Source organism: Oncorhynchus mykiss, chromosome 5, assembly GCF_013265735.2.
Source record: "Oncorhynchus mykiss isolate Arlee chromosome 5, USDA_OmykA_1.1, whole genome shotgun sequence".
Taxonomy (NCBI): Eukaryota; Metazoa; Chordata; class Actinopteri; order Salmoniformes; family Salmonidae; genus Oncorhynchus; species Oncorhynchus mykiss.
In genome coordinates, this window is record NC_048569.1 from 64,131,242 (window position 1) to 64,144,244 (window position 13,003).

The following is a 13,003-nucleotide window of genomic DNA, read 5'->3' on the forward strand; positions in this document are numbered from 1 at the left end:
ACATACACCATATTGTGAAGACAGAACAGAGGAGGGCCAAATTCACACCGTAAATTGAAAGATATGATTCTGTCACAGCAAAGATAAAAGGTCATCGAAACGTGGCCAGTGTCCAGGAGTACAGATAGGGTACTGTAGTTTAGGTGTTGCTTGCATTCTACAACAAATGAGTATAACGATTTGTGGAAGAGTAAAATACTTACAGTAGAAGATGAGATTGAGTTCATTTGTAATGTGAAAATTTGCACAGCAAATAAGTTTAAATCAAATCCACAAATAGGGCCCTGGCCACAGTAAAATACAGGTTTGAAATTCACACAGGAGAATCATAACCTCTCAGATATCATAAGTCAAAGAAGTATGAAATATATATTAATACATTGTATTGTCACATACACCATATACAGTAGGTGCAGTGAAATATGTTGTTTTTACAGGGTCAGCTATAGTAGTACGACACCCCTGGAGAAAATGTGGGTTAAGTGCCTTGCTCAAGGGCACATAGACAGATTGTTCACCTTGGGCATGCAAACCAACAACCTTTCGGTTACTGCCCCAACGCTCTAACCACTAGGCTACCTGTTGCCCTTGTATAATATAACCTGTCCTCTGATTCGGGAGAGTCACAAGGCAAGACAAACAGCTAAAAACAGACACAATGAAGTCAGCCAGGAGCTTTAGTCGCCACCGTGTGGATAAAAATGACAATCGCGTTGAGATTTTCCACACATTCATTCCTCAGTGTATGTGATCCACCTCCATCATTAGGAGATCATTCTGAATTAGTAGCCCTGTGTACAAGCTACAGAAAACAAAATAAGTTGCTCCACAGCAGAGTGGGAGGGGATAAAAACTCAGTTTCAGCCACCCAAGGCTTTGTGTGTGTGTCTTTTGTCTGGACAGGAGGGTTTCTAATGAGTTCCAGATGCATTTGGTAGGGTTCCCTCACTTCCCTGCAACTGAAATGTTTCTCACTTGGGAGCACAGAGACTCTGAAATAGCACACAGAAACAATGAGAGACTGGGGAGATCATGTACATGAAAAGTGTCGGACGTTTTTACAACCAAAATAGAACATTTGACAAACAGAAGATACTGTACCAGCTAGCATGACGTAGTGCTATGTGATTATGTTGTTGATATTTCATATCCTCCATGAACAATTTGAATGTCTGGAAGAAAGTGTAAATATATGTTTCAAATGAACATGGTATAAGAATGGCTTAAAGAACGTCTTAAATCTTAATGGGACGACAAGTCATTGCATAATTGATCATGCATACTGTAGATGCGATGCATGTGTGTGCACTGACATAAAACCCACAGTCGTCTCCATTATATTTACCATGAACACACTTTATTCATCATGTTGAGGTTATGTATTATCTCATTGAAAACATACTGATAAAAAGGAACCGTTACAGTTTGAAACTCTCATCACATTCTACATGGAGCTGTGACCTTCACTTGAACCAGGACTGATATCCAAGGGCTTTTAGATATATCCATCTTGTTTCTTTCCTTAACTTAAATCATGAGATTAATATCCTAACATTCTTAAATATAAACACAAAAATCACAAGTGTACATTAGCTTCCTGCCATACTGAGATGGGTGGTTTCATTGAATGTGGTGTAGAGTAGTAGCATGCACAGTGAGTAGGCAAAAGGAAAATGTACTTCGCTGGACATCAACATCACCGAGGAGAGAACTGAAATCTCATTGAGTGTGTTACTCGATAACAAAGGTCTATTCTAAAAGCCTTGCATTGAGCATCCCATTGGTCTTCCCTATCATGATGTGCCTGTGTAGCATACAGAAACGTCTACTACTAGAAAGCGCATGGTACATTTAAGAGCTAATAAGACTAACCCTTAAGGAGATATAGCAATAATAGAGTAATATTAGTCTTCCTGCATGTCTCTGGAAAAGGGGGGTACATTGTTGTATTACAGTTGTAGCAATAGGATAGATTTGGATAGATGAGTATTTACATGGGACTTCACTGACACCAGTAAACAGGTACCTTATGCTATTGGTTCTGAATAAATACACAAAGTCATGAATAGATACACAAAGTCATTAATAAATACATACAATAATTCTCCTTCTGAGTGGGCGGGACAATTCCAGTTTAATTCAGCACCAAGTACTGTTTTTATTTTGTTCACACACACATGCACACGCCGTGCGCACTCTCACTCACACAAACACACACACACACACACACAGTTAGCTGAGGGTGTCAGTCAACATAATTTGAGCACAATTCCTTTATTTGCCAAATGTCCGAATTCAATGAAATGGGGTGTTTCATCTGATCTGAGAATTCTCTGTAAGATCTACAGAGATCTATAATTTATGGAGTGTATTTGCTTCTTTTAGGTGATATTTCCTTCACACAGCTGATATCGGTGATTATCATCAAAGGTGAAACGTGGTAGCCATTGTCTCCTGCAGCGTTCACAATATAGTTTTCAAAGCATTTTAAACATCTCCATACCTTTTCTCTATCTGCAAGTCACAAATTAATTCCGAGAGGATGTAAGAGAATTTTTATTCATCTTCAATTTGAATCCCTGTGTGTGTCCTTTCTTTTTTATCCCTCGACATCAAAAGCCTGGAAAGCTTTCAGAGCACATGTTCTCCTTGACTTCCTCACAGGCAGATCTAAATGGTTACATTTAATAGTTACAATGTCCATTAAATAAGCCTTCAGCAACTGCATTGTCAAATACAAAATGATAGGTACAAGAAGGTGGTGACAACTAGATCTCCACACTCTTGGCGAGATTTATCAACGGACACTAGGGATCTAGAAAACTGGTATTGTATGCAGAGATAAGCACAACAGGCTAAGATCTGATGGTCCGACTTGTTATAGAAACTAGAATTCAGACGGGACAAATATGTTTTGAAGGGATTGTGCCATGTGTGTATAAAAAAATCTGGTGTGTGTGTTGGTGTGTTTCTGTTCCCCTCTTTTACTGAGGGAGTTTTTTACGAAATGGTTACCCTAGAAACCAGAGAGCCGATCCCTTTGGTCCCCTAAAGAGATGTCTTGTTGAGGTCAACCTTGACTGGCAATGGTCCAGCTTCCTCGCTCTCCTCTGGTTGGTCGATGGCTACAGCAATCACAGGGGTCAGGTAGTATGGGTTGACCTTCTGGACGTCATCCAGAAACTCATTGTCTCCGTTGATGCTCAGCTGGGAAAGGAATCAGTTATTCATTCAAATCGATAGAAATGTTCCCATGGTCTCTAGGCCTAATTCATCTCAGGCAAACACATGTTAAAGCTGGAATCAGTATTGGTGAAACTGCCACATCCATGAGCGATATTACAATAACAAAGAAACTCCTTAAAACAATGAAGAATGTTTGTTTCCCTAGGACATCATGCACACCATTGCACGCACGATAGAAGGGCAGAGTATGAATTGCAATTTTTTCCATCACGATGCTGGATGCTACTCTCCTCCATTTCATAAACAAAACAAAAACAAATGCAAAATGCAGATTCCAGCTTTCAGGTAACACTTCAGTGAGTTAACAATTAATCTAACACAGGGGAAATGAAGTTACACAGAGGGTTAGCTGTTTTTCATCTAAAAGACAGAGCCAATATAATTCAGTTTTTTTGTGATGCTGTTCTGGTGCTGTGTTTACCTCTGTTTTGATGTGCTGTTCTGGTGCTGTGTTTACCTCTGTGTCGATGTGCTGTTCTGGTGCTGTGTTTACCCTCTGTTTTGATGTGCTGTTCTGGTGCTGTGTTTACCTCTGTTTTGATGTGCTGTTCTGGTGCTGTGTTTACCTCTGTTTTGATGTGCTGTTCTGGTGCTGTGTTTACCCTCTGTTTTGATGTGCTGTTCTGGTGCTGTGTTTACCTCTGTTTTGATGTGCTGTTCTGGTGCTGTGTTTACCTCTGTTTTGATGTGCTGTTCTGGTGCTGTGTTTACCTCTGTTTTGATGTTCTGTTCTGGTGCTGTGTTTACCTCTGTGTCGATGTGCTGTTCTGGTGCTGTGTTTACCTCTGTGTCGATGTGCTGTTCTGGTGCTGTATTTACCTCTGTGTCGATGTGCTGTTCTGGTGCTGTGTTTACCCTCTGTTTTGATGTGCTGTTCTGGTGCTGTGTTTACCTCTGTTTTGATGTGCTGTTCTGGTGCTGTGTTTACCTCTGTTTTGATGTGCTGTTCTGGTGCTGTGTTTACCTCTGTTTTGATGTGCTGTTCTGGTGCTGTGTTTACCTCTGTTTTGATGTGCTGTTCTGGTGCTGTGTTTACCTCTGTTTTGATGTGCTGTTCTGGTGCTGTGTTTACCTCTGTTTTGATGTTCTGTTCTGGTGCTGTGTTTACCTCTGTTTTGATGTGCTGTTCTGGTGCTGTGTTTACCTCTGTGTCGATGTGCTGTTCTGGTGCTGTGTTTACCTCTGTGTCGATGTGCTGTTCTGGTGCTGTATTTACCTCTGTTTTGATGTGCTGTTCTGGTGCTGTGTTTACCTCTGTTTTGATGTGCTGTTCTGGTGCTGTGTTTACCTCTGTTTAGATGTGCTGTTCTGGTGCTGTGTTTACCCTCTGTTTAGATGTGCTCTTCTGGTGCTGTGTTTACCTCTGTTTTGATGGGCTGTTCTGGTGCTGTGTTTACCTCTGTGTCGATGTGCTGTTCTGGTGCTGTGTTTACCTCTGTTTTGATGTGTTGTTCAGGTGCAGTGACCAGGCTGGCACAGCTGAGCCACAACATCACCATGATGGACAGGAAGAGACAGGCAGCCAGGATCCAACGAGGCAGTCCAGAGCGCCTGAGAGAAAGGGGAGGTCCTACAACTCAGAAGACCTCTAAATCAGAGGGAACGAAATGGGTTGATTTGGGCAGATGACTGTTGTTGTTCAATATTTCCTCACCTTGACATGCAACCCAGGAAGTCATGCTCAGCCGTGGGGTCCTCTGTATGTTGCTGGACTGCTGGGTGCTTCCCCTTGCCTCCGGCCTTGGCTGCTCCCTTCTCCCCATGTCCTTTCACACCTGCACAGAGGTGAACACTTATGAGCAACAGACTTTGTGAGAAAGTGTAACAAATGTAACCTAATTTCATCCCTCTAGAGATCAATAAAGCATATTCAATTGAATGCAATCCTCCTTTAACCTGTTAGTGATCCCTTCGCGCGCCAATCCCTTTAGCGGGATCGAATTGACAACATCCAGTGAAATTGCAGAGCGTCAAATTCAAACTACAGAAATATCAATATTCAAGATTCACAAAAATATAAGTGTAATACATTAAAATAAAGCTTAACTTCTTGTTAATCCAGCAGTAGTGTCAGATTTCAAAAAGGCTTTACGGCGAAAGCAGACCATGCGATTATCTGAGGACAGCGCCCCGCATACGAACACATAAAAATAATTTTCAACCAGGCAGGTGGCGACACAAAAGTCAGAAATAACTATATAATAAACACCTTACCTTTGAAGATCTTCTTCTTTTTGCAATCTCAAATGTCTCAGTGACACAATGAATGGTCGTTTTGTTCGATAAATTCCTTCTTTATATCCCCAAAATGTCCATTTATTTGGCGCATTTGATTCAGAAATACACCGGTTCCAACTCGCCCAACATGACTACAAAGTATCTAATAAGTTACCTGTAAACTTAAATAATCGCTAAAATTTAAAACGGGATAAACTTCCAATACCGGATAAAAACAACGTGAAGCACGTTCCAGTTCACGCGCACCAAACAGTAGAGTCCACCTAGAGTGACACTTACAAAGAACATACTTCTTAATTTCTCAAAAGAAAAACATCAACCAATTTCTAAAGACTGTTGACATCTAGTGGAAGCCATAGGAACTGCAACCAGGTTCCTATTAAATAGGGCTTCCCATAGAAAACCTTTGGGAAATACTATGACCTCAATTTCTTTTTCCCCTGGATGGTTTGTCCTCGGGGTTTCGCCTGCCAAATCAGTTCTGTTATATAATTTTAACAGTTTTAGAAACTTTAGAGTGTTTTCTATCCAAATAATTTCCTAGCTTCTGGGCCTGAGTAACAGGCAGTTCACTTTGGGCACGCTTTTTATCCAGACGTGAAAATACTGCCCCCTATCCCTCAGAAGTTTTAATGCACTGTATACTATATATCCTACAGGTCTTATTATGATTTGTACATTATGGGTCTCAATGTGTGACAGAGCTGCATGCCACAACACTGCAGGCGGTTGGTGTCTCACCATGGGGTCTCTGTGTGTGGGAGTGGACCTGTGGCCAGGGTTTGTCTGCCACATTGGAGCGGGGAGCCTGCAGCTCCGGCAGAGTGTACTCAATCTCTGGTTGGCTCTGGTAGGAACAACAAACAAAGTCAATTCAGGCACTAGTAATTACACACAGTAATTCACTGAAAAAGTGGCAGAAAAATGTCTGTTTTACACATTGAGGTTAGACCATAATGAAGTCTGGACTAAGAATACTCAATGAACAGCTAAACACGACAGGGAGAAATACACACAACTGCAGACTTAGATGTAGAGGATACTGCCACATGTCCTCAAACAAAGAGAGGACTCACTGATTATAGGCGAACATTGCATTTTTACAAAATGTGTGCTGCTTGCAAGCCAGGCACTGTGTACCTCAGCCATCTGTGAAATTGAGCCAGATAGACTTCCAAACTACCAAACAGTACAAAACAGTACTTCCAAACTACCAAACAGTACAAAAATAAAACCACTTAATCACACCTTATAATGGCTGTTCAGGTGGCACTGAGCCCTCCTGAGGTATAGATTGTATAGAGCAGATTGTATGGATTGTTCTTTGGCACACAGGTGGAGTTTTAAATCAGCATTTCTTTCTCTCTAACTTCATTAAAGGACCCCCTGCTTGCCCATTGCTGAGTCTGTCCTGGTTGGCTGCTCAAGAGCCCCCCAATTCATTCTCTCTGAGGGGAGTGAAAAGGACACCTGACTGAAGAAAGTGTCTCTGAAAAGAGGCCTTTAAAAACAGCAATTGTGCACTACAGTATGTGAGCGAACCTAAATAACTTAGAGTGAAGACAGGGTTAATCCCTATGTCTATACACACACATATTCAAGTAGGCGCGCAAACACACACACAAGCACACTCGCACGTACACATGCGCGCACACACACACACACATGCGCGCGCGCGCGCACACACACACACACACACACACACACACATTGACCCAGCTCTGTCAGCAGAGGCATCATTGTGCCTTTCATTATGGAGACTGTGTTTCTGGCTCCCCCTGGAGAACTCATTAAAATAGGATTTTGGTTCCCCTCTACTGAACCTTTCCCAACAACAAGACGTGAAGACAGAGAGAGTCATTTTTTAAAGAAAAAATAATAATCTTGACACACAGGTCCATGTATGCATGCATAGTTATGACAACTGAAAATAAAACGTATCAATCGGCATTTGAATAGTCTATGGGTCAACGAATGTGAGATAAACAAAGAGAAAAGGAAATAAATTGGTCAGATATAGTAATTTAACTGAGATGACCTATGTGGAAGAGAATAAGGCTTGGTCTAACAAAAGGTCATAGATATTCAGACAAACTATTGTTATTTTCAAAGTAATTTCACAACCAGTTTTAGCGATAGCAAGGATTTTACGGAGCGCATTGGATCCAGGTGTAATATTGGGGGGAAAGGCAATGGGAAGAGAAGAGTGAACATTTGAGTATGTTAGTAGTTATTGGCTGCAGACTGGAAATCTTTCCATCAGTAAGAGTAGGCCTTCTGATGTACATCTGTCATGCATTATTGTCCCAGAATGCCAAAGGTGCTCTGGCTATAGAGGCACAAAGACCAACAGGAAGGAGGGATCCTTTTCTCCTTTTCCAAAGTAACAACCTCCCTTCCCTTATTTGGTATTTTTGGGTTATTTGGGCTCAGTTTCTTCTTGGGGGGGGGGGGGGGGGGGGGGGGGGTCATAGAAGTAGTATCTATGTATGTCCCTATTTCCTTCAAGGGGACCCTGCATCATGTGAATTTTGGACGCGGAAGGAATTGAAACAAAACCCCTTTTCCAAACAAGCATTATCCCCCCAATCAGTGATGAGAGGGCCCTGTCGGCTGTGTTTACTCCCTCTAAGCCCGGAGGAAACAGCTTGATTCTCGTTGATTACCTGGGAGGAGCACTCCTGAATCACTGGGAGGCTAGGATGGCATGAATAAGTGTGATTAAGAAGGAGGCTGCCACTTAACCCATGTCAAATATGGGTAGGAGAGGGATGGATGTTCCCCGAGCTGGAGCTCAGCCCATTGTCTGAGGTACAGCTAAAGGGAGCTGAGGAAGGGAGAATCTGCCGCTTGTGGGACTGAGACTCAAACCGTCTCCCTCAGACACAGGTGGCTTGCCTGGAGCAATCAGAGAAGCTGCTTTGATCACAGTTGCATCCAAACACACAAACTTTTGGAAAATGTTGTGGGTAACCCACATTGATATAGAACCCAGATGGTTTATGTGCATTACGTTAGCCCTCTAAATGTAACGGACCTGGTATCAATCTTCAGTGACTCAAGACCACATTAGACCTGTGAGCTAAAGCCTCAATAGCTCTTGGAAATAGAGTCTCAGTTCTTTTGAAAGTCGTTTTGGGAATCACCTCTGCACATCACATAGCAAAATACACCCACGTCTATTGGCTCCTTAGTGAATTAAAAGTCTTATTTGTTCAAATGACTGATTAACTGAAGGAGAGCGCAAGTTATTCCACTGTGAACTGATTCAAATATAAATCACTTGGCCCAAATAAACTTGTCATACTGAACACTGCATGAAGACCAAGTGCCATTCATTCCACAAGTTGGCTCTCTCACTAACTCTTGAAAACTCATATGAACTTGTAAATACATTTATTTTTGTCTTATTCACTTCAGCTCCAGTAGTGCACTGTTGCCTTTGAATGGCCCTTTTTGAGAACTTACTAAAACTGCTACATAATGTGGACAAACTGCTAGCACAGTGGGTCACCTAACCATTTCCTGTTTGTTTTGTATCACGCCTAAGGCTACAAGTCACCATGGTCCTCCTAGTGAGTCCATACAGCCTGCCATCCTACCCAGCCCTCTGCTCTGCAGAACCCACTCATTCTGAATGTCTGCAGTTGTGATTTGTATTGCAGCGGTGTCTTGTCTTCTCTTTCAGCTGTCCCTCAGCCTCAGTGCTTTTCTGTTGTTTCTTTGCCCCCAGTCAATTTGTCAAGAGGGTGGCAGCCAGCCAGTTGCCCACTAAACACAGGCCTGCTAGCCAGCTCAGAGCCTGTGGAGCCTGCTCTCACCTCTGCTAGCATGTCACGTCCATGAAACACAAGCATCCATCCATCGCCCCTAAGGCTAACGAAAGAAATGGCATGAAGACTGTTGTTTTCATAATTTCATGTTGTCTCACCACGTGTCTTTTTATTACTAGATTTACAGATCTCGGTTGTCCTTCTCTATAGATTCAGCCAGCCTGTCATGACTTAGCCGTCACTTATCTAGTAAATCATATACAGTACTGATCCCACGCCCTTTTCACCCTTATGTTTGAGTTGAGTTCACCTCTGTTGACCCCAAGGTTTGAATTACAGCTGTACCCCCAATAGTCACTGTGTAACTTGAGTCCTGACAGTGTCTCACCTGGAAGACCACCACCTTGCCGTCGTCGGCCTGCAGGTAGAAGGTCCAGGTAGAGGAGATGAAGCTCTGAGCAGAGCTGACGATGTCGTTAAACCAGCTGGACACGGTGTCCATGACAGAGGGGGGCTTGGGACGGTGGGCCATGGCTTTCAGCTGCAGGGAACAACAGGTTGAACTGTCTGAGTTTAGGTGCCATTATTTCATCTGGCAAAAAAGTAATGGTGTGTGTGTGTTGCTGTACAAGACTGTGTGTGTGTGTGTGTGTGTGTGTGTGTGTGTGTGTGTGTGTGTGTGTGTGTGTGTGTGTGTGTGTGTGTGTGTGTGTGTGTGTGTGCGTGTGTGTGTGTGTGTGTGTGTGTGTGGCCTACTGAATGGCTACTGAATGACCATGCTAACCTTCCTCCTCTTGATCTCAGGTTCGGAGGGCTGGCTGGCACAGCCAGTGCTGCAGGCCTCCTGCTCCAGCAGTTTGCTGTATGCTTCCTGGCATGCTACAGAGAGAAAGGGGGGGGGGGGTAGAAGAGAGAGGGGGAGAGGGGTGAGAAATATAAGTGGAGGGGGAGAGAGAGAGAGAGAAGAGGGAGAGATATAAAAAGACAAAGAAGTTCAAGAGAAAATACACAGCATGTGTTAGTCATTGCGTCCCTATTCACTCCTCCCTGCGGTCATCAATATCAGAACATTTGAGCCTCTACTGTCGGGACCAGGGAGAACAGCGGATCACAGGATTGATTTTCAATAAACAAGTCACCAGTGAACAGCTTCAATTGAGCCACACACACACAGGGTTCCATTAATGTCATGTTGGCCCTGGTACAGGCACATGATAGGACAATAGGTTGAATCAAGTGCTTTCTGGCCTTGAAGCATAGCTTGGGGTTTTTTGGTTTTGTTTACCTCCTTGACACTCCTCCCTGCTGGTGTTGAAGCCAGCATTGCCATTCACAAACTGACATATGGAGTAGAGACGACAACCACGGTGACAGGCATTCAGTATGGAGTCCTTCAGGAGAGAGAAAAACATAGGAGCTAATTATGACTATTCAAAGAAAGCAGATATCCTCAAAGAGAATGAGATATTGTTCCGGATTTGTGTGTGATTAATTAGATAGGCAATTAGGTATGCCTATACCACAGAGGTATTTCAACTGGATAATGTTACAGACTAAATATTTTAAATGAGGTGAGGAATTATTGATCTTAGAGGTACACATGGAAAATACTGCAAATGTCGTGCCAGGGAATGCTGTGATGAGTGAAGAAAAACAATCACTTGGTCACAGTTTCCGCCAAGCCTGGTTCTATTACAGAAGAACAAAACTGCGCCCCCAAGCGACTGACACAGGAACGTGAGCGACAAAGTGATCCCCCTGTCCGACCATCAACGGTTTACAGGCGTATTACAGTGTCATGCGTGTCACCCTTTCGATTTACTGCGTTTTTCCCTGTTCGTTGTGGGTCTAGCGGGGCTTTATTCTGACCCAGGATGCACGGTTCCTTTTTATAGGTAACTATTTGCTTACTACACAGTGGCAATTATAGTCCCATGAATAAAATAAACGGAACATTGTTCAAGCACTGACTATTTGTCACTAAGGTGTTGTTCAAATAATACGCGCACATCAAAGGCATACTTTAGGGCCTATAAACTGGTGCAGTGTTTTGAAAACAGGTGATTCCGCATAGTTCACTGTGATCCATTTTGCTGCTCTGCTCCGCACTCCCCTGCATGATTTCTGAACCACACCTGAGCTGAGCCGAAACGATGAATTGTAGTTGGGTAAATAATAGCCTAGCTGAGGGAGTTACCGTTATTGGCTATAGACACTAATCATCCATTAGCCATCTTACAGGTTATAAGTATTTGTCAAATTGTACATTATTTAAAATTATTCAAACATGGATATTGTAATTCATTAGATATTACTTACATATCCTGCATATTGCTGTTCATCGACAAAATAATTGCAAATGGCAATAGGCTCTATTGGAGAATGCCATGCTTGGTCTGTCGCCCACAACAATTTTACGACTGGGTTTTATATGAACATACATAAGTTATGTAATTAATGTGTAAATCAATCCAGAGGAAGTAGGGGGAGTAGGCTGTATGGCTATGATGGAGGATCAGAGCTGTGGAAAGAATAACAATTAGATGCGTCATAAAATGATATTTTCGGCCAAATCGTGCATGATAATGTCCACTTAGTGCAGAAATTAAGTTAGGTAGCGTAGCCTAGCCTACAGTTGATACGATTTAGGATAACCATGCCATTTAGTAAAAAATGTGGGCCTTCGTTACGCATTGGCCATGCTACATTTACACAACAGATTTCCAGCACTTAACGACTAAAGGGAAGTCTATCGGTTATCGATATACCGTATTCAATTTCGGATACAGTCTTCGAAACATAACAACTTATTATAGCAGCGATTCAAGCACGAAAACAGACTTTTCGGCACATTGATATGTAGCCGAATATATACTGCTGTTCTGCTATTCCTCAATGGGGTCTATATCGTTTCCAAGTATCACTTACTTTAGCTGGACTTTTGTTTTTGATGGTGATCTGGCATTGCTTTTTGCAGTAACTGATGTCGCCTAGTTGGTTGTCAAATAGATCAGAAGACGCAGCCGCCAGCCCCGCCAGAAGCAGCCAGACGACAGCGGAGACAACGCACACCCTGCCGCCGAACTGAAGCATTTCCAAGCCGGATTTGATCACCACAGTCTGGACGAGCACTGGCACTTTTAGTGGGCTCTGGGCTTCTCTGACGGATGTTGCTTCAATCCGATTGCTATCTGCTTCGGTAATCTTGTGCTATGGTTTCGTGGTGTCGTCACTCCAAACATCATCGCTCACACGCTGCTGTGCGCCCCCTCTCGTGCGGTCTTCACTCCACACAGTGCAAATTCTCTGAGGTGTATACAGTGCATTCGGAAAGTATTCAACCCTTTCACTTTTCCACATTTTGATACATTACAGCCTTATTCTAAAATATATTACATTCTTTTCCCCCCTCATCAATCTACACACAATATCATATAATGGCAAAGCGAAAACAGGTTTGTGGCAATTTTTGCTAATTTATGAAAAATAAAAAACAGAAATACCTTATTTACATAAGTATTCAGACCCTTTGCTATGAGACTCGAAATTGATCTCAGGTGCATCCTGTTTCCATTGATCATCCTTGAGATGTCTCTAAAACTTCATTGGAGTCCACCTGTAGTAAATTCAATTGATTGGACATGATTTGGAAAGGCACACACCTGTCTATATAAGGTCCCACAGTTGACAGTGCATGTCAGAGCAAAAACCAAGCCATGAGGTCAAAGGAGTTGTCCGTGGAGCTC

The 13,003-nt window shown here is 42.7% G+C and overlaps 1 protein-coding gene across 1 annotated transcript; it reads right to left on the reverse strand.

Annotated features, from left to right (window-relative positions):
* Window positions 1-1,335: 1,335 nt before the first annotated feature.
* tmem59l (transmembrane protein 59-like) lies at window positions 1,336-12,545 on the reverse strand. The gene is made up of 8 exons (XM_036978056.1): window positions 12,186-12,545; window positions 10,543-10,648; window positions 10,042-10,136; window positions 9,646-9,798; window positions 6,226-6,331; window positions 4,901-5,021; window positions 4,680-4,797; window positions 1,336-3,207 (listed from the first exon to the last, which is right to left on the reverse strand). Exons 1-8 carry the CDS (start codon window positions 12,348-12,350, stop codon window positions 3,049-3,051), a joined length of 1,023 nt encoding a protein of 340 aa, XP_036833951.1. The 5' UTR covers window positions 12,351-12,545; the 3' UTR covers window positions 1,336-3,048.
* Window positions 12,546-13,003: the final 458 nt, after the last annotated feature.